We start from the raw sequence: 25409 nt of genomic DNA, 5'->3' as shown, positions 1-25409 counted from the left end.
TAAGCGCACTTAAACGGTTGCTCACAAACAGGAATATCCGTTAGACTCAGAAGGTAACCATAGCAACAGTTAACCGCTTTCCAAGGGCTTTTCGTGTCAATATATTATGTATAATTGATTTATAGGCTATTTAGCAAGTTTTTCTCAATGTTTAAACATACATACATAATGTACATATATATAATATAAGAAAACGTTTTCCCTTTGACTTTAGCCTTATGTTATGTACTTCCTCAAATTATTATATTAGCGAAGCAGTTTTGAAGAAAATAAGCTGATTTCAGCAACCTCAAATGTAGTAACTTTGACTTTGGTGGACTGATTACAATTTGTATAACCACAGTTTTAATAAAAATACCATGGTTAAACTATATGGTCACTGTAGCAAACCCATGGTTAAACCATTGTTACTGTAGCAAACCCATGGTTAATATGTTACCAAGGTTTAACCATGATTTTTTTGTAGTAAAACCCTGGTTAATTTTCGTGATTGTTCTTTAAATTCTTATATAAATGAAGCAGTTTTGAAGAACATAAGCCGATTTTAGCAACCTCAACTCACACAAGCCTTTGATATTATGATATAGAGGACTGTTTATTTGAAATGGACTGCGCTAGTGTGGGAAAGATCACCATTTTATTGAATATAGGCTATGTCATGATTACGAAAATTAACCATGGGGTTTTTTAAAGTAAAAATGTAGTAATTTTGACTTTAATGGATTGGTTACAATTTGTATAACCACAGTTTTAATACAAATACCATGGTAAAACTATGATTACTGTAGCAAAACCATGGTTAATATGTGGTTACCAAGGTTTAACCATGATTTTTTTTGTAGTAAAACTCTGGTTAATTTTCGTGATTGTTCTTTAAATTCTTATATTAGCGAAGCAGTTTTGAGGAACGTAAGCTGATTTCAGCAATATCAACTCACACAAGCCTTTGATATTATGATTAGAGGATTTAAACACAAAAGTCACACTCTTTATTTGAACTGGACTGCTCTGTTGTGTCAAAGATCCTCATTTTATTGAATATGTGATCACATATGGTCTGTATTGTGTATGTAAGTATAGAGATCAATCAAAACATGGCTGGTGTGAACATGAACGAGTCCCCAGTTGCACAACCAAACACAGAGCATGTCCGCAATTACTCATCACCCAAACATTACTGGTCAGCCCAATGACCCCTCCTCCTCTCGGTGACCCCGACGACCTAGGCGCCATGGCAACCCTGTGACCTATCCGGCAGTTGCCAAGGAGACAACCTTGGAGCACATCTGACCATTGCCCCCTCCCTTCCCCCTTTCTGCTGAGACGAGGCGAGCGATCGATATTCTATCACACAGAACAGTGGAGCGAGAGAGGGAGAGGGGGAAAGGGGGAGAGAGAAAGAGAGAGAGAGAGATTGGGGGGCTGCATTGAGCAGAAAGATTAAAGCGGGCAGGACAGCTGACAAGGGGAGCGCGTGTGTATGTGTGTGTGTTTCATAATGAGGAGACATATTTCTGTTATTTTGGAGAGTTGGCTTCAAGGCATGTTTGTAATTCTGTTTTTAGAGGTGTAGTTTTGTGTGTGTGTGTGTGTGTGTGTGTGTGTGTGTGTTTGTGAGCCCTCTTCATCATCAAAATGAAACAGAGGCTGAATGTAACCAGGGAATTCATCAAAGACTTTACTGCAGCCCATCTCCTCCTCTCTCTTTCATATAAAACCCCAAACTGTATATATATATATATATATATATATATATATATATATATACAGCTTGTATAAATATTATAAGCTGTTATAGCCTCTCTATCTGTGTGTGCAGACGGTGTTTAAAAGGGGTGACCCACACCTCTAGGTGATATGTCTGTGCAAAAGCAATTTTATTTTATTAATTTATAACAGAGAATTTTTTATCTCAAATTAAATTTATGACCACCTGAAACGTTATTGAAAAACAACTTCCTCAAAATGATGAATGTTGTTCAAATATTAGGGAGTGATTTCGGGTGAGATGTGTTTAATGTGATATGATTTTGGGAGGAGCCACCTCTATAAATGTCACAGCGCCAAAACTCATAAAAGCTATGAGAAGGAAGGTTATAAACCTGTGAGAGTGAATTAATGACAGTAAAACCATTAACAGACTCGAAGAGTTCAGAGAAAAGCCATTTCAGAGGTAAAAGTTCTCACACCGGTCATGTTAATCGAGCGAGTCGGTTTTAGTAATATTTTTATTAGCTGACTACGATTTACTTGCTGAACCACACAAAGCTATCAAGAATGTGCCTATATATTTCAACCCCCAAATACAATAAAATATAATAATAGAGTAACATAAATAGAAGTCATTTTGAATTAGATATTCTAAAATAAAATAATCTATTTTATCAAATTATTTTCCCTACATTAAATACAATTTCTTATCCCCAAATTCTCATACATACTGCAAAAAATATTTTAATTAATTTGAAAAAGTTTTATATCAGTATTGAATCACACAAAACCTCTCAAATGAATAAATAAAATAAAATGTATTTTATCAGATTCTTTTCATAATCACATTTCTTAACCCCACAATTCTCACGAATATGCTGCAAAACTGTGTTTTTTAAAATTGTAAAGCATTATATCAGTATTAAAAGTAGTATATGGCAGTATTTTTGTACATTATTATAGTTTTAATTAAATTAAAAAGCATTGTGTCTGGAAAGGATGATTCTCTTTATCTAAATATAGAAATGAGCAAATAATGACATTAACTGAGAATAATGTGAATTAAAAACTGAAAAGACATCTGGATGCATTCTGGGTGATATTCTACTACACTATTTACTCCTGTGAAATGACTTTTTGATATATTTACAAATTAAAAATGTTGATTTTGAACTCAAACACAGTGTGAATGCATGTCCTGAAAATGCAGTAGATTTTTTAAATTTGCACAGAAAATTTCATTTGATCTCAAGCCAGACATCAGACACAAAAACAAACCGACGCCAAGCTGAGAAAAGAGAGGGATCCTTCTTTTTTATTTCATTTTTTGCTGTTGTTTCACATATTGGTAACATTGCTTTTATTCCATCTTTTTCTGCACTTATTTAAAAAATGAAATCAGAGAGAATCCTCTTTTTCCTAGGAGACAGAAAGATTGTGTTTTCTCTTTTTTTAACAGGGGAAGAGGGGAAACGGGGGGCGGATAGAGGAGGGAGGCTTCTTCACATCGTTCACGAACAGACAAACAGACGGGGACAGAGAGACGGACAGAAGGAGCAAGAGCTGGGAGGGAGGGAGAAGTGCAGGATAAAAGGGGAGGGAAAAGAGGAGCGAGAGAGAGAGAGGGTGAGTGAGAGCGAAAGATTGAAACGGTGGCAGTGTGCTTTGTCATATCTAAGAAAAATAAAACCAAGCAGCTCTTAGACACACTTCTAGCATAAAAAAAAACAAACAAAAGAAGTTATGAATGATTAATAAAAACAACACTCAAAAATACAACAACAACAACACGGAAAGAAAACACTCTTAGAAAGAGAGACGGACAGGTGCCAGATTGGGGTTAGGAAAGCTGTGCTCCTCTTTTCCCCAGCAGAGGGCGAGAGTCTAAAAGAGTGAGGATCTTCAGGTTATTGTCTTTCTGGACAGTAAAGATAACAGTAACGGAGCATGGCAGTGTTTGAACAGGAGTCCCTGTCGAAAGTGACCGAGTCTTTATGCAGCTGCTGGGTTTGGACAGACGTGATGCGTGCGCACACGCTAACAGTGTGTTAGTATCAGTATACTGGCAGATTCAGCTGTAGTCTTTGAGCAGTAAAAAAATACAAAAAACAGGAGGTTTGTTGTCTTCCTCTGTGGTTGGTCCTCTCACCTTATTCTTTTTTATTTCAGTAAAAGGAAGGAGTAACATGGCTGTTTCTGTATTGGTGTTTTTATAGTGAAGGGAGGAATGAGTAGAATGTCAAAGACAGATAGAGACAGAGAGAGAGATAAAAAAGAGAGCGAGGGAATGAGGGAGAATCAATTAGAGAAGTATTTGACAATTCAGTAGTAAGTCTCCTTTTCAACCCAACCTGAGATAAAACAGAGAGAGAAAGAGGATAATAAAAATTCAGCATCAGTAACATGGATATTAAAATTTGAGCAATCAGATATCCACAGAACATTCACATAATGAGCATAAAGATGGCACTGTATTTTTGCAATGCTTCCTCAGCACTTATATGACTACGATTGATCATGAATCAGTTGATACAGTCAGCTCCGCTGATTAAATGATTCATCTGCATCATAAACTCTTTGATGTTCACACGAGTGTCTATGTGACATCTTCCATGCAATAAAACGTTTTATTAAAATATATATATGTAGGTCAGTTTTTCCTATATGAAAAAAACAATATATATTATTTTCCTTTTGGTTAATTTAGTGGAAAATAGTTTAGAAATAAATACTTGGTTTATTTTAACTAGATATTTACTGTGTTTTACCAAATTACTATATTATAATGATTTACAATAATCTTGAATTTATTATTATTATTTTTTGCAATGTGACAATTCTACTGTTTTACTGGATTTTTGATCAAATAGTTGCAGCCTTGGAGAGCCAATGGCAGAGTAAATATGTAAATATCAATACTTATATACTGAATATCATCATAAGCCTAAAATATGTATATATATTTAAAGAATAGTTCAAGTTCTGTACCTCCTGGGTTCCGGCGCAGGATGAGTTTTCGGATCTCATCGTAAACAAAAATTAAGAAGCTGTAAGGGAACGCACAGAACCACCAACTGGGCCTAAGAGAAGAAACGAGAGGATTCACATTAGTTAAACTGATGCTTCCTTTCACTATGACACTGTTCCATCAGGAGGTTTCTATCCAGGGAACACTCACTTGAGAGGATACATCCTGAGGGCCACGTCCATGCCGGGGCAGTACGACAGGAAGGCAGCGAGAGCCGTCTCCTCAAACAGGCCGAAGATCAGGATTTTATTCCTGCAGAGAACAAGCACAAGCACAGTCTGCTTCAGTCACTGCTTAATATCTGATTCAGCTCTCTGCTAATGAGGAATCCTAGTGTGAGTGGGACATGAGAGAGATGCTAACTTCATGCCCTGCTGGAACACAGAGTTGCGGCGAGTCTTGCAGATGATGACGTCGGCCCACTGCACCACCACGATACTGACGAAGAAAGCCGTGTGACAGGTGAACTCCACGATCTTCCTCTGCTCATACGTCTGACAGAGAGATGACATTTATGATTACACACTCTCATGTGTTCACATTCACTACTGTTCAAAAGGCTGGGTTCAGAAAGAGTTGACATTTTTTGAAAAACTAATTATGGCTCAAGGATGAAATAAATGTGATGTGATGGAAAGACGTTTATAACATTACAAATGGGTTCTATTTCAAATAAATGCTGTTCTTTTGAATTTTATATTTGTCAAAAAATCCTGAATTTTTTTTTATCATGGTTTCCACAAAAAAAAAAAAACTTTTAAACATTTATAAATGTAATGATCTGGTTACAGAAGTTTCTGAAGGATCATGTGATTACATTTTAAAATATTTAAATAGAAAAAGGTATTTTATGTTGTAATACTATTTCGCAACATTACTGTTTTTACTGTATTTGTGATTAAATAAATACAGCTCTGGTGATTCTTTTTTTTTTTCAAAAACAAATAAACATATAAACCATAGTAACCCGAATCTTTTGAATGGTGCGGTATATTACATGTTTATGTTTTGCTAGTAATCAATGACATTATAGATTTTATTAAAGGTTTCAATGATTTGTTTAAGTTTTATATATATATATATATATACAAAAACATAAAAATTTATTTAAAAAATTATTTTTATTAGTTTTAGTTTTTTTAGAATGTATATACAGTTTTTTATTGAAATTAGTATTTTTTTTTATATAAAAACAAATTATAATAAACTAAATACCCTTCAGTTTTAGTTATTTTAGTACATCAATGATGCCCCTGAATCTAGCTAAATAAAATAAGTTTTTTATATTTTACTTTATTTTATTTAAAAAAATTATAATAATTTGCTTATGTTTAAATATCTCAATCATCAATACCTTTTTCTTTTCTATCTCCCACATTGCCAAACACTTCTGAACTATCTCTGTGAATGTGTTTGAACAACAACCTATAGATGCATCCTCATGAATAAGCTTGGCTTCCTTATCTTAGACTTCCTGTCTTGAAAATCTGCATGTTCTCCTGTATGGTTTTGTTTTCTTATGTCAACCCATATAATTAATAGCTACAGTATGATGACAGGCCAACCCTGAAAATAAGTCAGTCAAAGTTTTGGTCAGCCTGTCTGAAACAGGATAGTTGGTGCTTTTGTTTGTCTCTTTATAGAAGCATCTGTTGATGAATAAATGTAAAATGCAATGTACCTTGCTTTGTTCAAGAGCATCTTCCAAGTGCATGAATGTCAAAGCTGTTCTATCAAAGCTGTGTATCGTTTGTGTCATGTGACGCAGTGTTTACCCATTGCTGTCCGTAACTGTCCTCCAGGTCATTGTTAGAGCGATCGTCCCAGTTTAGCCGGATGCCCACCAGCAGACTGGGAAGCCAGCCGTTCTCAGCCAGAATCACGAAATAACTGAAAAATCCTCCCAGGGCCTGAATCATACCTACATATGACAGGAAGTCACTTTTATTCAGTTCCCTTCAGGTCAGTAGACCAGTCGGTTTCTTTCTACAGCAGTTGGGTGTTACCAAAACCGAATTAAAATACATTTTTATAATGTAACAGCTCACTAACCGATCTGTCCATAGGCGATGCTGATGAGACGCTCGTTCACCAGCTTGTCCCTCTGAGGGTTACGAGGCTGGCGCTTCATGATGTCACTCTCTGCTGCTTCATAAGCCAATGAGATTGCAGGGACCTGAGATGGAAGGTAATGATTGGTTAATATAACAAGGGAGTGTATTTCAGAAAACTACAAAAGAACAGTTCCAGTTACATTGTTCAATATGTTCATTATTGAAATAAAGACATTAGATGTGTGTGTGTGTGTGTGTGTGTTGGGGGCTCACCATGTCAGTGCCCAGGTCAATGCAGAGGATGGTGATGGTTCCCAGAGGAAGAGGAATGTTGACTAAGATGAAGAACAGGAAGGGAGTGATCTCAGGGATGTTGCTGGTCAGTGTGTAAGCGATGGACTTCTTCAGGTTATCAAAGATCAGACGACCTGGGAGAGAGCAAAAATGCAAACAGACTTCACTAATACTGAGCCAAAGTCATTTCTCTGATTCTTCTACAATGTGTTCCTGTGCTTTTCCAAAATTTGTCAAGGCATTTTGCTTGCAAAGAAGTGTCATGCATATAATAAAAAATTTATAAGTTATAAGATTGTTTTTAATATTAATTTATACACATTTCAAAATCGAAAAACTATAAAGCTTTTTTTATGAAAGTTACTATACAAAAACATGATCATTGTGTTTATTAATCAGTTTAAATGTCACCAACTCTTCTTTATTTTTTGTTTACATTTTGTTGCTTTTATTTATTAAAAGAATTAAAAAACTATAGTAAACTAAAACTAAAATTTTATACATATAAATCAGTAAAAACAAATAACACTATTAATACAAATACTGATTTGTACTTGTTATTTTTATTTATTATGTTTTTCCCCCCAGAAATTATTAGTTTTTTTTTTTTTACATTTATTGAATATAACCATTAGTAATTTATTGAATATAACAATAACCATTTTATGTAATATTTAATAAATGTTTAATTTGAATTAATACAAATCAATACAAATTAATACAAATATTACCAAGTTGTTATTTTTTTAATCAAACCATTAAGCTGTATTATACTTTACTATAATACAACTGTTTTATAGTTTTGTATAATACATTTTTATCAAAAATTTAATTTCTGAATTATTTGTATAATTTTTTAATTTATATTATATTATAGAATGAATGCTTTATGGACCTCAGGTAGACTAGCAACCACTAGATTTGTGAAATCTAATGGCGCTCCAATTAAATAATGAACAAAGATCAAAATCCAGGTCATAGACGAAAATAATTGCCTCATATGAACTGCCTTCATTTTCTGGCTTGCTCTGGATTTCTTTCTCTCTTTCCCATTTCCTTTGTCTCTCTCTCTCTCTCTTACCTTCTTCAACTCCAGTAACGATGGATGCAAAGTTGTCGTCCAGCAGGATCATGTCTGCAGCCTGCTTGGAGACGTCTGAGCCAGAGATCCCCATAGCAACACCGATGTCTGCCTTCTTCAGAGCGGGCGAGTCGTTCACCCCGTCACCAGTCACCGCCACAATGGCGCCCTAAACGACACAGAGAGTGTGTAAAAACATAAGCCAGCTGTTTCCCTTGATTCTGTAATCATGAATAATAATGGACAACAGTGTTTGTGTGTTATTTAGGAGTGCACCTGTCTCTGGCAGCCCTCCACGATGATGAGTTTCTGCTGGGGAGAGGTCCTGGCGAACACGATCTCGGTGTGATTCTTCAGCACTTCATCCATCTGGTCCTGCGAGAGATCCTTCAGATCTGAGCCGTGGATCACACAGGCTTTAGCATCCCTGACAACACACGCATGAAGAATGCCAAATCAAGACTCATCCTCTCAGGTTGTATCAAAATCAGACGAACTTGTACAGTTGCTGATATTTTGATAAAAATTAGCCGAGAGTATTAGACAAATCACATTTTTCAGAATTCAGTCTATTTTGCATGACATCCCGTAGCTAGATAATGTACCTACACTATTATGGGGCAAAATCATGTTTCTCCATTGATGGACATTTAAAAGTGACTATATCTGCACAAATAAATTGCTTATATTTAGCTATATTACAGTACACTCTTAAAAATAAAGGTTTCAAAATGCATGTTTTATTTATTTTTTAGTTTAGTTTTTTTTTCTTACAGTGATTCCATTTATGAGCTTTTGTAAGAACATGTTTAGTAAACAGTTCTTTAATAAACCTTGGTTTTTTTCTATATTTGAAAAACATTTAAAAATATAAAATATAGTTTAAACAATCATTTAAAAGGTTCTACTGATGTTAAAGATTTAGATTTATTTTTAAAAGTGTAGCTGTTTTACCAGTGACCTGCTTTTGAAGTTATTATAGAGAATATTTAAGTATTTTTGATTTAAAGTATAGTTCAAACAAGCAGGATTCAATTTAGACATGTTCCTGAATCAACGTTCTTTGTCATTCCTAGAAACAATATTCCTATCAAGCAACAGACACCATATCCTAAACCTAGCCTACTTCTGAAAGCAAATGATTGGTGGAAAATGATACTGTTAAAGGTTAATCCCTAACCAGTAATCCCATCAGTTGATAGGAATGCTGTTCCAGCACTGAAAAACCTGCTGATCCAGGAAAACATCCTTGGGAAGATCATGAAAGAAAAGTACTGGCTTCCTAACCAGCTGGGATATTTTTATCCATAGTATATTATTAACCCCTTACTAGTAACCCCCCTTTTTTGGCATGGAGACCAAAATTACATTCCCTAAATAAAAAGGTTTCTGCTCATGATTCTTTCTGACTAGATACATAATCAACCTTTGTTCACAAAGCTGACACTTTAAAGTTTACTGTTCAGGAATCAGAATCACTCAGACTGTTATGATAATAGAGATATATAAGCTCAAACATAAAAACAAAAATAAAAATATTAAAAACATATGTTTTAAATGTATTTTAAAAAATGTTGATGTAGGAAATGAGTTTGAAAACACAGTGTAGCTAAGGCCACAAGTCTTCCAAAACTTCATAAAAAAATTCATAATCGAATCTGTAAAACTGTGGATTTTATTAAATATTTTCTAAGGCCATGTCATGTGTGTTTTTAGAGAAGGCTAATCAGATTGATTTATGGCCCTTGTCATCTCTGTAAGATCTCACATGTAAACTCTTCTGTGTATTTTGTGTGAGTGTTGGCTTTGCAAAACTCCCCATTCTTGATTCTATTGTTCTCACCAAACGAGTCTTTCACACCTCCGCCAAGTATGACACATTATCCGCATTATTCTTTTATCATTATTCTTTTGTTTTTATTCCACCTTTATTAGCATTGATTGTGGTTTTTCAGGCTTTACAAAGCAACAAAGCAGCGATCTCACTTCAGTCTCTCTTTGCATTTAGCCCTTATTTATCAAAAGTCTTACTATAAAAATACAACAAAACATTTTCTTACGACCTTACGTGAATTATTGAGACAAAAATGCATTATGAAGAAGAAAAGCACCTGCTATTAGTAGCATTGTAGCTAACGTTAGCATCAAGCTACATCAGACAATTTATGAAATTATTAGTACACTTTTACTCAAAACTCACTTTAAACCCCGATCGAGTGTTTATAATAACTTCCTTTAGCGATCAGGGGTGGAATTTGGTCGTTTACTGTTGTAAAAATATATTATTTGTAGCCTTTTTCCATTGCTGCACAAGTTAGCATTTCCCATGTACATTTTCGATTTTTTTTATAAAAACGCCCCAGATCTCAAGAAAATCTCATACCAAGCTTTACTATCGTAATCGCGGGTTTATTATTTGGATATTTCGTGTGTACAGAGGTGTTTCGGTGTTGTTTTGGCCAGATAACTACCAGGAAGTGGGCAGGAAGCATGTGACACGATGTGGCGGTGTCCATATATGAAACTCTAAGATTGACACTGGGAAGGCCCAATCAGAGTCTGAGTGACACACAGCACGAGCTGACGGCACAGCAAACACATACACAGATCGCTGGGAGAGGCTGTTTATCATCAGATCGCGTAAATCCGTGGAAAATGAATAGAAATGACGATTCTGTCTGAAGAAATATGAAGTAAACATCAGTAAATATATCCATATATCTCCGCAGATATGCATCTTTTGTCTATAAATCCTTATTGACGCTGTTCAGTGAGTCTATGTGAACACAAATAAACGGCTGCTGACGTGACTGAATTTGAGTGAGTGGTGAATTTCTATTCAAAATGTGGCATAATACGGATTTATTATTTTGCACTTCTGACATAAATCACTAAATATCTGTCACCGCAACAATGTTTTATCAAAATATTGGTCAAATATCGAAACTAGAGTCTTTAAACTTTCAATTGATGCACAGTTTGTCCAGATGAAGTAAGACAGTGATGTTTAATGTGCTGTGAAAGTGAAACAATAATAAACTGGGGCCGTCGGCGATGTTTGCACGTAAAGGGGTTAATGTATACGGAAAATTATATCAGGGAAGACACAAAATGGATCTTAAATCAGAAATGTGAGTTTGGAACACAATGCAGTAGGTTTTATAGGGGTTTTCTGCTCTACCTGGGGTTGACCTGGCTGACGGGGATATTAAGGCGAGCGGCGATGTCCTCCACCGTCTCGTTACCCTCAGAGATGATCCCCACACCTTTAGCGATGGCCTTGGCCGTGATGGGATGGTCACCGGTCACCATGATGACTTTGATACCAGCTGAGCGGCATTTGCCCACGGCGTCTGGGACGGCGGCTCGGGGAGGGTCAATCATGGACATCAGACCCACAAAGCACAGGTTGTCTGTCTGGAAGTTAATATCGTCTGTGTCGAAGGCGAATCCTTTGGGGTACTTGTCCTCAGGCATGAACAAGTGGCAGAAACCTGGATGGAAGGAGGAAAAGACACACTTGACTTGAAGATCCACTGGTTTGCTTTTTCATTTGTCTTGGATATATATTTTAAAGGAAACAGGAAACAGAAAAGCACATGCACGTCCAATACTGTAGTTGATTTTCTAATCCCACGTCACATCTCTGTATTTCTCACCCAGCACTCTTTCTCCCAGTCCTCCGAGCTCCAGGTAGGCGTTCTGGAAGGCCTCCTTCAGTTCCTCGTCCATGGGCTGCTCTTTGCCCTGCACCATGATGGTGGAGCAGCGGTCCAGGATGCGCTCTGGCGCCCCCTTCATCACCAGCAGGTAATGGCTGTCAGGCGTCTCATCCGTCTCGTGCACTGAGAGCTGGCGGGAAAACACATCCGAGCACATGAGAATGAGTGTTCACGAGAAACTAATAATACTGTAGATAAATGTGACTAAAGATGAGCCTGTTTAATCATTCATCAGAATTAAATGAAATATCTTCTGTAGCTGTAGCTTTCTTTAGATCAAATCATTCATAAATTCAAATTAAAATGATAGACTAAACTGTTTTTTTAAGAGTTCGTATTGAGTTTTCTTAAATTCTTAAGTATTGGGTATGCCGAATTAACACTGCATCATTTTTCATAGGCGAAATCGCCAACAAATGCCCGAAATCGGAGGGAAATCGTGCCCTTTAACGCAAGTGACATCCATGCAGTGTGAATTATGAAAGACGTGATCTGAGGGAATTGCCGATATGTCGCAGATGGCCACAAAAAATTTGGCATGCTAAATATCTGGAGCTGTTGGTGATTCACAATCACGCTGTGTGCAGTGATTTCTGACCAAGAAACAGGGCAGAGGGAAGTTCAGGGAGGAGTTATAGACCAGAATATCAATACTTTAATAGATATATGAACAATTATATCATACAGAAACAAGCACAAACATTTGCTTGACCAGCCACAGCATCAGCATAAGAACACCCAATCCCTGTTCCTGCATCTCCCTCTTGCATAATTGTTTTTCTTTTTCTCCTTGCAGCCGGAAATCATCTCACAGACAATTTGCGGGCTATATATATATTTTTTTTTAATAATCCAGTCTCACTCGAAAACTCCGTTCTCATACACACCGTTCTTGCATTATTTCCTTATATCTTCTCAAGAGTGTTTTGTTAGTTTGCGGATCAGACGCCGATCCATCATGCTATCTGAACACAGCAGCAACTGAATGCTACCCCAGTTAGTCACGCAGTGTGAAAACAACGCCGATCCGACGAGTTTGAACATCTCACAGTGTGAACTCGGCATAAGTGAAAGTAACATTGATTGAATGTTAACAAGTTAATGGATTCTGATACTAGACAGTAAACAAACCTGGTATTTGTTGGTGGAGTTGAAGGGAATTTCAGCCACTTTCTTGTTCTTGTCCCTCATGGCTTTGACGGAGCCACAGGAGAGCTCGATGCACTTGAGAAGAGCCGATTCAGAGGCGTCCCCCGCGACATCACGCTTCAGGATGGGCAGAGAGTCCTGTCCCGCCTTAAACACGGCTCTGTTACAGAGCGCCGCCACACGGGCCAGAGACAACCACGTCCCAGAGCTCTTGTCAAAGGACGCACCTGTTAGACAACACACTCGGGATCAGTAGAGTACCAGCCAGAACAGCCTCAAAACAGCTAGAACACAATACATCTACATTACCATTCAAAGGTTTTTATGTTTCGGAAATTCACCTAGGCTGCATTTATTTGATTAAAATAGTAAAAACAATAATATTGTAAATATTTCTTAATATAAAGTAACTATTATGTACTGTAATGTATTTTAAAATGCAGTTTATTTTTGAGGCAAAGCTGAACATTTAGCATCATTAATACTGTCTTCTGTGATGAAGATGATCCTTCAGAAATCATTCAAATGTGCTGATTTGCCGCTCAAGAAAAGATTATTTTTATTACCGATGTTGAAAACAAAAATGCATATTTTTGTAAAAAGCATCAATATAAATTTTTTTTAGGATTCTTCAATGAATAGAAAGTTCACAAGAACAACGATAATGTTCAATAGAAATCTTTGGTGCAGTATTACTTGAGAAATAATATTATAGTTTTTTTATAATATTTTGAATTATTTTTCTAGCTTCTTATTTCTCCTGGTTGGTTCACAGTTGGTTTTGATTCATTTTAAAATGGTGTTAGTTATATTTAACAATAATAATCCTGCTTTGGTAACATTTTAAATGCCTGTACTGATCTATTCATTGCATCCTGAGCGACTCACCCGACTGATCTTCTGTGGTGTCGGCCTCATGGATCTGATTGTCGAACCACATGTGAGCGACAGTCATGCGGTTCTGCGTCAGGGTGCCGGTTTTATCAGAGCAGATGGTGGATGTGGATCCCAGGGTCTCCACAGCCTCCAGATTCTTCACCAGACAGTTCTTCCGGGCCATGCGCTTGGCCGTGAGCGTCAGACACACCTGGGAGACGCAAACAGAGAGAAACCCAAACAGAGGAGCAGTGGAACAAAAGGAAGTTGAAAGGAAAAAGAGGTGGAGAGAAAAAGAAGCGAACAGTTTTAGTGGCATTTCATTATTTGTGGACAATGCAGCCTCGTGCATTAAGAGAACCGAGTGAAATCAAAAAGAGCCAAGCACAGCAGAAAGCAGAGAGGTCAGAAACATACTCAACGCAATGTCTGCATTTATTATTGATCAAGAGGTGAGCCAATCAAAATCGGTGGTATAATCACACAAATGTATCTTTTACTTGATAGAAGAGTCAAATTGAATGCCAAAATGATCAGATGTGCATACTCTTATCATCCAAAACCCTTCAAATATGACACACTATTTTAAAAATTTTTGGCTGCCAAGAACATGCAAAATGCAATTACCAAAAAAAATTGACAACCAAAAATCAAGAGACTTAATCAACTATTCTATTCAGCCTATATCACATTAATAACTATTTATATCGTTTGGCCTATCCAGGACATTTTTTTTTACTTTTGTGTCTTTATAATTTTTATAATGTGCCTTTTTTTTTCTTTTCTTCAGTAAATCAGTATATTAGAATGATTTCTGAAGGGTCATGTGACACTGAAGACTGGAGCAATGATGCTGAAAATTCAGCTTTACATCACAAGAATAAATTACCCCTTAAAATAGATTTTGAACTGTAATAATATTTTCACAATATTATTGTTTTTTTTTTTTACTGTTTACCGTTTATTCAAATAAATGCAGCTTAGGTGAGCATAAGAAACTTTTTTTAAATACATCAAAAACATAAATTATATGACTGACTTTTTATTATGTGTAAGTGTTGAAAATTGCAAAATAGTTTCACAATTTACAAGAAAACTAATTGTGTTGTTAGCTAAGCATGCAAATTTCATTTTATGGACATAACATTTAGGTAGAAAATAAAGAGGTTAACGATAAATTTCATATCCTTATTTTTCTTTAAGAGACAATTAATTTTTTATAATAAAAAGAAAAACATTACCATTTACTGTAAAAAGAATATAATTTATAATATAAACATTTATAAACTTAAAATTTGCCGTCGTGTCCAAAAAACATTAACAACTTCACTAGGAATTTTTTTTTTGCCAAAAGTCTCAGCATCCTCAGTGTCAGTGCATTTAGCATGCATATTTAGCATCCATATTTGCACTGCATTATGAATTACACGTTTCTGAATGCAGTGATGCAAAAAAGCGTAGAGTGTTTCAGGCCTAGATATGCACAGCAGCCATAGGCACAGCACAGCCAGAGCCCCGTCAGTCTCTGTGTCGCAGCCACTAGCTCACACAGGCAGCTACAGATACCACACAGTAATACTTTTTCAGATTTTCATATGGGCCTAGGATTTCAACAGTGAGTGTCTGTAAAAGAACACAGGAAGAGAACGAGAGGAACAGACAGAGAGAAGGAGAGAGAGACAGTGATAGAGTCACGAAGAGGCACAGATATGAAGGATTCGAGAGAGGGAATACAGTTCAAGAACACACACGATCATATTCAACACTACTGACACCACACACACAACCACAGAGCAGAAGCCACAACACTCACTGATACACTGAAGAACAAATGACCCGGAGATGGACAACAGATTCAAGTATCTGTATATAACCTCATGGAATATGTTCAGAATGGCACACTACTAATATCTGAACTAGAGAACTACTGTATGGTACTGTAGTACACTCTTAAAAAGAAAGGTGCTTCACGATGCCATAGAATACAATTTTTGTCTAAGAACCTTTAACATCTGAAGAACCTTTCTATTTCACAAAAGTGACTAACAAATTTATTAAAACAAATGTATGTAAGGTTTTCAACCAATTTTGTAAGGTTTGTGCCACTGCTGCTCTTAACTAACAGTATTGGTAATTACCCAAGTAATTTTTTCTCTGTCAGTATTGGTTAGACCTCCATTGTGTGTAAGCTTTTGAATGACAGTAGTAAGCTATTTCTAATGCTATAATATAATTATTGCTGTTATCTGTGAAAGAAAGGCAGAAATGTGTCAAGTGCTTTATAGTGTTTTACCCAATTAGTACAAAAAGTACATAAACAAAGTAGATATGCTGTTATCAAAGGCAAAGGAGGCCATTATTGTTATTAGGTGAATAAATACTATTTAGTTGTTTCAGTTTGTTCTTTGTTCAGAAATTACAATAAAATTTTTAGAATACATTTTTTTGACAGATTCCTGAAATCTTTGTGTTTTCTGTATTATGACAGGTGGTCTAATAAATTGTTAAGCACTGTATGTTTTCATAGCATTCAGTTGGCACATTTGTCTTAAGGATATTGGGCAGAATGTAAATAAAGAAAATAGGGGTTTTAATCAAAAAAATAATCTTCAACTAATTAATTATCAAAAAAAACTTTAGTTGCAGCTCTAATTGACTGACATACTATTGCCACTTGTGATTTTAATAGTGAGAATATATTGTAGCACACTACTGTTTATTTACTCGGTAGGCAGTGTGCAGTGATACTGTGCAGTATCTACAGTAGTATAAACTGTGAAGTATGTCAGTATGCAGTATGTCCATTCCAAACAAAGCCATGGACAAAAGATAAAGAAACAAAAAAGACAAAAACACACACGTCACAAATTATACTGAAAAATAACAAAAACAAACACGTACTTGTCACAGAAAGACATTTGAACATTAGCAGGGACACCAACACACATTCCACACTAGAACATCCTGACACTGCACAAGCCCCTCAGGTGACTCACAGTGACGGTGGCCAGCAGACCCTCGGGCACGTTGGCGACGATGATGCCGATGAGGAAGATGACGGCCTCCAGCCAGGAGTAGCCCAGGATGATGGACAGGATGAAGAAGGTGACGCCCAGGAAGACGGCCACGCCGGTGATGATTTGGATGAAGTGCTCAATCTCTCTGGCGATAGGGGTCTTTCCGGTCTCCAGGCCGGAGGTCAGAGTAGCGATGCGGCCCATGACAGTTCGGTCACCGGTGTACACCACAATCCCACGAGCGGTACCTGACCGAGGAGGAGAAAACAGAAGGACGTCATTATAATCATCAGATGATATTAGAAAATATATAATATATAAATATGAAATATAAATAACAAGAAATAGTGATCTAAGTTGATATTATATATTATAATGTGAGAACAAAGAGTGTGTGAAGGGATAACATGTGTGACCTATGCTGCAATATTTAGTAGTATTAGTGTGTTCACTAGTGGTACACAGAATATACAACTCTTAGTTTTAGTAATTTGGCAGTAATGTTAATATTTCTATCACTGGGCAAATGAAATCACCCATTTTGCCTTACAAATTATAAAAATAAATACTGTCAAATGATTAATCACATCAAAATACAAGTTTTGTCTACATCATATATGTGTGTGTACTATGTATATTTATTTTTTATATAATATAAATATTTACAAATATTTTCATGTATACATTTATATATTTATATTCTTATATTTTATATTTTATATAAATATTTAATATATAAACATGACATATTTTTTTAAATATATACAAGCATGTGTTTGTATTTGTATACATGATAGATATAAACAGTACACACTCATATATTATGTAAACAAAAACTTTTATTTTGGATGCGATTAATTGTGATTAATCGTTTGACAGCAATAAAAATAATACAAATTATATATAATATACTGCATACACTACTGCTCAAAAGTTTTTGGTTAGTAAGGTTTTTGTTGCAATGTTTTTGAGGTAAGTCTCTTAAGATCATCAAATCTTTTTTTTTTTTTTTAAATACAATAAAAACTGTAATATTGTGAAATATTTTTACAATTTAAAATAACTGTGTTCTATTAATATATTTTAAAATGCAATTTATTCCTATGATGGAAAAGCTGAATTTTCAGCATCATTCCTCCAGTCTTCAGTGTCACATGATCATTCAGAAATCATTCTGAAATACTGATTTGCTGCTCAAGAGACATTTCAGATTTTTTTCAGAATTCAAGAATTCAAGAAGTAAAGAAAAAAATAAAAAATAGAATCTCATTAATTATTTCTTTACTGAAAAAAAATATATAATAATAATAATAACAAACCCATTAGTTAATTTAAAAAGACCCCAAAAAAATGAATGTGTAAATATGTTTATTTATTGACCACCACTGCATAGTGTTATTTGAATATTACATATGACCAAATAAGTATATATTTTAATGAAAAATGTATATGGTTTACATGAGCTCTTTTGTTTCTTATGTATTCTTTTTAAATATAATATCCAGTCTGACATATTAATGTGATGTCTTGTTTTGGGATGGTTTAAGGTCTGTGCTCTAATTCACCAGATGGTGGCAGGAGAGCGCCACCCTGAGGCTGAGCTGGGATCTACTGCTGACAGCTCCCTACTGAGCCTGGCCATATGCAGCATCTCCTGACCTATCGAAACAACTGCATTACACAACTGACAAGAGCCACAGACACATGTACACCGACTGAGAGAGAGAGAGAAATCAGTCATTTCCAAAAGAACTATACATGGAACTGCTTTCATATGAGCAGTTGTATTTGTTATAATGAACATAAATCATCATTTACAGGTAGAAAACCTGCCAAAGGCTGGATTAGCAAACGATGAAACCTCATGTGAAATTCAGCTACACAGAAGGAAATGTCACCAGCTCCTGCAGAGTGTTATTCATTTGTTCAGTCAGATCTGAACTGATTAGTGTTTACCATCAAAACGAAGTGAAATGTGTGGAAAGCGAGTGAAAAACAAGGGTGCGAGCAATCGCGTGGGCAGTAGACGAGTGGAAAGATGGGTGCAGACGTGAGAGGCTTCCTCGTCTGCTTTTTTTTGGTAGTAAAAACATTAAGAGATTGGAAAAAAGGGTGAAATAAAAAAGCTGAAATCGATCTGAGAAGATAAGTTCATAAAGAACAGGAAATGAAATAATAAAGAGAGAGAGAGAGAGAGAGAGAGAGAGAGAGGGAGGGAGAGAGGGAGGGAGAGAGAGCCTGGAGGAGAAAATAGAGCAGAGATGCAGCTACTATGGCAACCGTACCCTCAACACAGTTGGTGGAGAAGAAGGCGATGTTACGGGTTTCCAGAGGGTTGTCATGGGTACAGTCAGGTGACCTGGTCTGAGGCTCTGATTCGCCCGTCAGGGACGAGTTATCAACCTGAGAAATATAAATATATATGAAACAAACTGCTGTTTCAGTGTCTGAAAGTTCAGAAGCGCTTTAGAATAATGAAGTTTTAGATGGATGGATAGACAGACAGACAGACAGACAGACAGACAGACAGACAGAAAGATAGATAGATAGATAGATAGATAGATAGATAGATAGATAGATAGATAGACAGACAGACAGACAGACAGACAGACAGACAGAAAGATAGAAAGATAGATAGATAGATAGATAGATAGATAGATAGATAGATAGATAGATAGATAGATAGATAGATAGACAGATAGACAGATAGACAGACAGACAGACAGACAGACAGACAGAAAGAGATAGATAGATAGATAGATAGATAGATAGATAGATAGATAGACAGATACAGACAGACAGACAGACAGACAGACAGATAGATAGAAAGAAATATAGACAGACAGACAGACAGACAGACAGACAGATAGATAGATAGATAGATAGATAGATAGATAGATAGATAGATAGATAGATAGATAGATAGATAGATAGATAGATAGATAGATAGACAGACAGACAGACTGTGTAGATGCTGTACCTTGCAGCCGTGAGCAGAGATGATCCTGAGGTCAGCAGGGATCCGGTCTCCTCCCTTCACCTCCACCAGATCCCCAGCCACCACCTCCTCAGCGTTAATCTGGAGCTTCTCACCTTCACGGATCACTAAAGCTTGCTGCGGACCAAACACACACACACACACTTCGATTTCAATCTCTAATGAGTCTAAGGAGATAGGAGAGATTAGAGGAGCATTAATACAGTCTGGGGGATTCACAGAGATAATAATTAGGATTATGACCACAGAGGAAATCAACGGATTATGGTTATTTGGGTTTTCACTTTGATCCACTCCGACTGTGACTTTGAGTTGAGAAGCACAGCCAGAAATATGCACAGCAAACTTTCTCACTTTTGAATTATTAGGAATCTGTACTGAGGGTATTGAAGAACTTTTATTTGGTGTACCTGGGGAACCATGTTCTTGAAAGACTCCATGATCTTCGAGCTCTTGGCCTCCTGGAAGTAGGAGAAGCAGCCGGTGATGATGACCACAGCAGACAGCACGATCCCCAGATACAGCTGTGGAGAAGAGAGAGCAGATTATCAGAATAATGTGGAGGAACTCCTCAGAAGCTCACTGACCTGCTCCAAACCAAAACAGAAGCCACTCTGGTCAAATTCTCCAAAAACAGCTGAGTAGAATTTTTTCAGGTTTCTTTGATGAATAGAAAGGTCAGAAGAACAGCTTTTATATTTTGTGACATTATCATAATTTTTGATAAATTTAAAGCATATGCATTATAAAGAAAATAAATCATATTTGGGACCCTCTCTGTGAAATCCAGGCTGAAGTCTCAAGATCTAATGATGAGATAACATGCATTAAAATCTGATTTCAACCATTAATTTCACTATGATTTCAATCTTTGACATGGTCTTAGTCAGTAATAAAGATATCAATGTTACATTCTCACAGAATGTTCTTTACCTTATGAAGAATTATTTTATATAGAATATATGGAAAACAGTAAATCACCAAAAAATGACTTTAGCTGGGTTTTCACAGAGAGGGTCACATTTAATACAGAATTATTAACAAAACAAAAATATTAAAGACTTGCTATTGAATGGGATTACTGTGTTAAGTCTTGCACACTCTAAACTGCAGCGAAACACATATTTGGTGTAAATGTATGCTTCTGTGAGTGTGTGAGTTCTCACATTGTCATTGGCAGGGTCGTCCTCCGTGGCGGCCTGGATGGCGTAGGCCAGGAAGCAGAGGATGGCTCCGATCCACAGCAGGATGGAGAATCCTCCGAAGAGCTGACGGCAGAATTTGACCCACTCCGGGGTGGTGGGGGGCGGGGTGAGAGCGTTGGGACCGTCCCGAGCGAGGTACTCCGCCGCCTTGGCATTAGTCAGACCCTTCAGGGGAAAGGAGAGTGTGAGAGCAAATCTGATTCAAGAGTTGACGTCAAACACTACTGCACTGCCACTAGAGGGCGCCTTCAGAATAGATTTGTTGAGCTCACAGTTCCTGTTGCTGCAGATAAGCTCATTTTAGTGAAGCATTTTTTCCCGTACTATGGAATTCAATGGGGAAACCAGCATTCTTCACAATATCTTCCCATATGTTCCACAAAAGAAAGAAACTCATGCAGGTTTGGAACAACTTGGGGTGAATGATGACATTTTTGGGTTGACTGTCCCTTTAAGCTGCTTTGGAAGAGGCGAATGTGTTAAATGGCAAGCCTTACATCTGACATAATAATCAGAAAAATATATTTTTAATTAATTATTATTATTATTATTATTATTTAAATAGTTAACTGATGCTTCAGACAAAATAAAAAAATAAAAAGTATCATATCTGATACATCAGGCTTTTATGTCTTATATAATATGATATAGGAGAATATGGAGCCCACAGTTGAGGAAGAAAAACACCTTCATTTTATTAATCAAATAAATCAAACTGAGCAAATATGCTGATATTTATATGACCAGTAAGATAAGATTTTCTGATTTTGTAATGTAAATCAATGAGAATTGTGCCAGTATCAATGAACAGGAGGCTAAAACATACATAAAAGTGCATTTAAATATCAGTTATCACAATTACTTATGATTTGTTCTTAGCTATTTTTCCCTGCCAGCATTTTTGAAAAAAAGTTGCCAGCCACCGCCAGCGATTTAAATGATTTTCACTAAAATCTGATGGCCTCCAGTTTATTCTCCTCTATGAATATTTGAATATGCAATACACCAAAATAAAGATCAAAGCCTCTACTTAAAAAAATAAATAAAAATAAACTGTTTTATTCTCTCTTAAAGCATTTTTTTAAATATTTTTATCAACACTTGAATAAAAAAGTAAGTTTCATAAAAATGTTTAGTTTTGAGCAAAAAAATGAGAAAATCACATTTTTAATCAACAACTAAATCTGGATAATATTCACTATGATTATCAAAGCATTTCCATCAACACCTCCAAAGCTTGCACAGCCATACACCACTTCCTGGATCAACATTTTACCCCATAACATTATGCAGTTTTCATTTAAATGCTATCTATTGTTGATGATTATTTTTAATATGCATCTGTTTACGTAAGAGATCACTAGTTTCTCCGTCCTGTTCATGTGTGTTTTTGTTCGGGAAGTTTTGTACTCCAGAAGTTGTTTAATAGCATCCCCAAGTGTATTACTGAAAACACGGAAAGCTGTAAAACTCGTCTTGTGTGGGGAAAAAAAAAAATATGATGGATAATCAAGGATCTTTATATATTATAAACATTGTAAGAGTTATTTGTTTGTTTACTTGATAAAAACAACAGCATAAAGACACATAAACAACAACCGGATACTAAACCGGATACTTGATAAAAAAAGTATGAACTATCGATCGGACAACAGAAGGCATGTGGTAGATTGGGGTTTCTTCGAAAGGTTTGATCACATTGATAATTAAGAGGCCTTAGAAATTCGAGTAAAGCAAAGTTAAAAAAGGGTTAATACAGGCTATACTTTTTTGCAGTACAGTAATGACTATTTTATTGCCAGTGTTGGGAACGTTACTTTAAAAAAGTAATTAGTTATAGTTACTCACTACTTGTTCCAAGTTAGTAACTGAATTACTCTATAATATAAGTAACTCGTTACCAGGGAAAGTAACTATTTGCGTTACTGTAAAAAAAAAAAAAAAGTTGCTACATGTCAGAGAATTTGTACTTCTTTTTTTTTTTTTGCAGTTTTCACAAGTCAATTGAAATGAGTAGAACAGACAGGTACATAACGTTCAATATTTATTGCACGTCAACAGACAGCAAGAGTTTTATCCTGCACTTCAAGTATTATCTTTGTAAGAGAAGTGTTTTTGGCCACTAGCTTTGTAGATGCGTCACACATTACATGCACACATTACATGCACGTTCTTGCCTTTGACCACAATGAATTTGAAGTAGTGCTTATATCTTCACCTTGAAAATGCCAACTTTTCATCGGATTGCTCCTGACTCGCCATCTCTGCTGCGAATCTCTGTGTAGCTGTTGCGTGTGTGTTTGGCGCCAGGCCCAGCCGCGTGTGCCGCCATGTATGTAAAAACACTGGCTCTGATTGCCTATCATGAAACACATGACTCTGCCTTAGCCAATCACAACCGCTTATCTTGTCATTAACGCACTGCTCACTCGCTGTGTGAGTCAGGGGTGCGTTCGGATTGCATAGTTTATTAAATCATTGCATAGTAACGCACCGCATTTAACGTTCAGTAACGTTAACGGCGTTGTAACGACGGGAAAAGTAATTAGTTAGATTACCGCGTTACTGAAAAATAACGTCGTTACCTAACGCCGTTCTTTTTTAATGCCGTTATTCCAAACACTGTTTATTGCTATGTTAAAATAAATAAATAAATAAACTTTAAGAAGTAATAGCACTGTACCATTACTATGATTAATTAATTTAAATTTGACAATACAGACTTAATTTTAAAACATTAAAGGGAGTTCATCAATATTTAAAAAAATATAAAATGGGGGCAAAGTAAAAATCTTCATTGATGATATTGCATGTAATAAACAAACTAAGAGACATTTTTCACAATATATTATTTTGCATCCCACAGAAGAAAGTCATACAGATTTGTAATGACAAGTGTGAAAAAAGGATTTTTTTTGGGTGAACTATCACAGAAACCAGGAGACAAACAGAAGATATGATTTTATGTGAATAAAGTAGAAATATTTTGAGAAACACACACACACACACACACACAAAAAAAAAACGTATAGGAACAGGGCACCAGAGTAGCCTCATCATTAAGGAAATGGACGATTTAGTTCAATTCAACTTTAGAGTAAGATTCACTAAGACAGAAATCAGGCTTTTGCTGCATCAGCATCAAGTTATCTTCAGCATCCAGACACATTCAGTTCTGAAGGAAACTGAATTTATTCAGGAGAAACAACCAGACAGAGAGACAGGAAATTGCCTCTTAACCGCAATCTCGAATGACAACCAGTGTTCAACTCCACTTCACTTTGATGTTTCTTTTCATAAGATCCTCCGAATATTACTTCTTTGATCTCATTATACTTTCATGCATTCTCAACAATTTTAACTTTATACCATAAATATTACTACTTTGATCTCTAAAATATTAGGACTTTATTTTCAAAACAACGCATTTATTCTAGTAAAATAGTAAAAAGTCTTTTGTGAGGCTATTTTTAAAAGCTTCATTCTTGTAAGAGTATTTAGGTTTTAAGATTTATTTTAATGTTGCACTACAATGCCATCATATGAAACATCTGGCTTGTTGACATGATTTGAGAAACTCACCTGTACAATGTCAGTGCTGTATTTTCGGCATACTTCTTCAATTGACATCTTATGCTCTGTCTGGGGGAGAAAAAACAAACATGTTTCTATAGAGTCAGCCGGCCACAGAGGTTGAACCACAACCTTGCTACATCTGATTCACGGCAGAGTAGTGTTTGAAATTCAATACAGTATGGTGCACTACATTTATTTATGAGGCATTGAACTGCTCATCCTAGGAAGCACTGTTGCCAAAGCAGTACGCAGAATATACAATTATTCAATATAGGTCACTCATAGTATTAAATACATAACTCATTTGAAATTTGATACAAAAACATGAAGATGTATGATATGTGTCTTACAAGCGGTACTTCCTTCTTCAGGTCATCCAGGTCTTTCCCTCCCTTTCCCTTTTTAGGAGACTCCTTCTCATCTTTTTCCTGCGTGGTCGCCACGCGGTAGCTGTCCGACCGTCCATACTGCAGGAAAAAAAAAGGATTATTTTCTAGCCGATACAAGCATGTATATTTATGCATGTAATACATTTTCGGACATATCTTTCATGTACATGTATATCCATCCTAAAACCCACAAAAACATGTTGCTATATAAGTAAATACAAGACAGAACATTAATACAAAAACATACTTAATCAGATTTTTTTTTGCATAAATTTTGTTTATATAAATAGAGTAGCATATATAAATAAAA

The 25409-nt window shown here is 35.9% G+C and overlaps 1 protein-coding gene across 1 annotated transcript in view; it reads right to left on the bottom strand.

Annotated features, from left to right (window-relative positions):
• Positions 1-3108: 3108 nt before the first annotated feature.
• atp1a3a (ATPase Na+/K+ transporting subunit alpha 3a) overlaps positions 3109-25409 on the bottom strand; it is a 31802-nt gene continuing 9501 nt past the window's right edge. The window contains exons 2-21 of the mRNA XM_026289556.1: positions 25061-25177; positions 24717-24776; positions 21096-21299; positions 20340-20453; positions 19912-20046; positions 19217-19334; positions 16911-17179; positions 13927-14125; positions 13021-13265; positions 11827-12019; positions 11349-11661; positions 8444-8594; positions 8168-8336; positions 7066-7220; positions 6791-6914; positions 6514-6659; positions 5102-5232; positions 4889-4990; positions 4699-4790; positions 3109-4061 (exon numbers count right to left, since the gene is read on the bottom strand). Coding sequence (XP_026145341.1) covers positions 4033-4061; positions 4699-4790; positions 4889-4990; positions 5102-5232; positions 6514-6659; positions 6791-6914; positions 7066-7220; positions 8168-8336; positions 8444-8594; positions 11349-11661; positions 11827-12019; positions 13021-13265; positions 13927-14125; positions 16911-17179; positions 19217-19334; positions 19912-20046; positions 20340-20453; positions 21096-21299; positions 24717-24776; positions 25061-25177 — 3066 coding nt within the window. The 3' untranslated portion in view covers positions 3109-4032. The remainder of the gene's footprint in view (positions 4062-4698; positions 4791-4888; positions 4991-5101; positions 5233-6513; positions 6660-6790; positions 6915-7065; positions 7221-8167; positions 8337-8443; positions 8595-11348; positions 11662-11826; positions 12020-13020; positions 13266-13926; positions 14126-16910; positions 17180-19216; positions 19335-19911; positions 20047-20339; positions 20454-21095; positions 21300-24716; positions 24777-25060; positions 25178-25409) is intronic.

The sequence above is a fragment of the Carassius auratus genome, chromosome 19 (genome assembly GCF_003368295.1).
Source record: "Carassius auratus strain Wakin chromosome 19, ASM336829v1, whole genome shotgun sequence".
NCBI lineage: Eukaryota > Metazoa > Chordata > Actinopteri > Cypriniformes > Cyprinidae > Carassius > Carassius auratus.
Note: the sequence above shows the minus strand (reverse complement) of the source record. Positions and strands in the feature narration are given on the sequence as shown.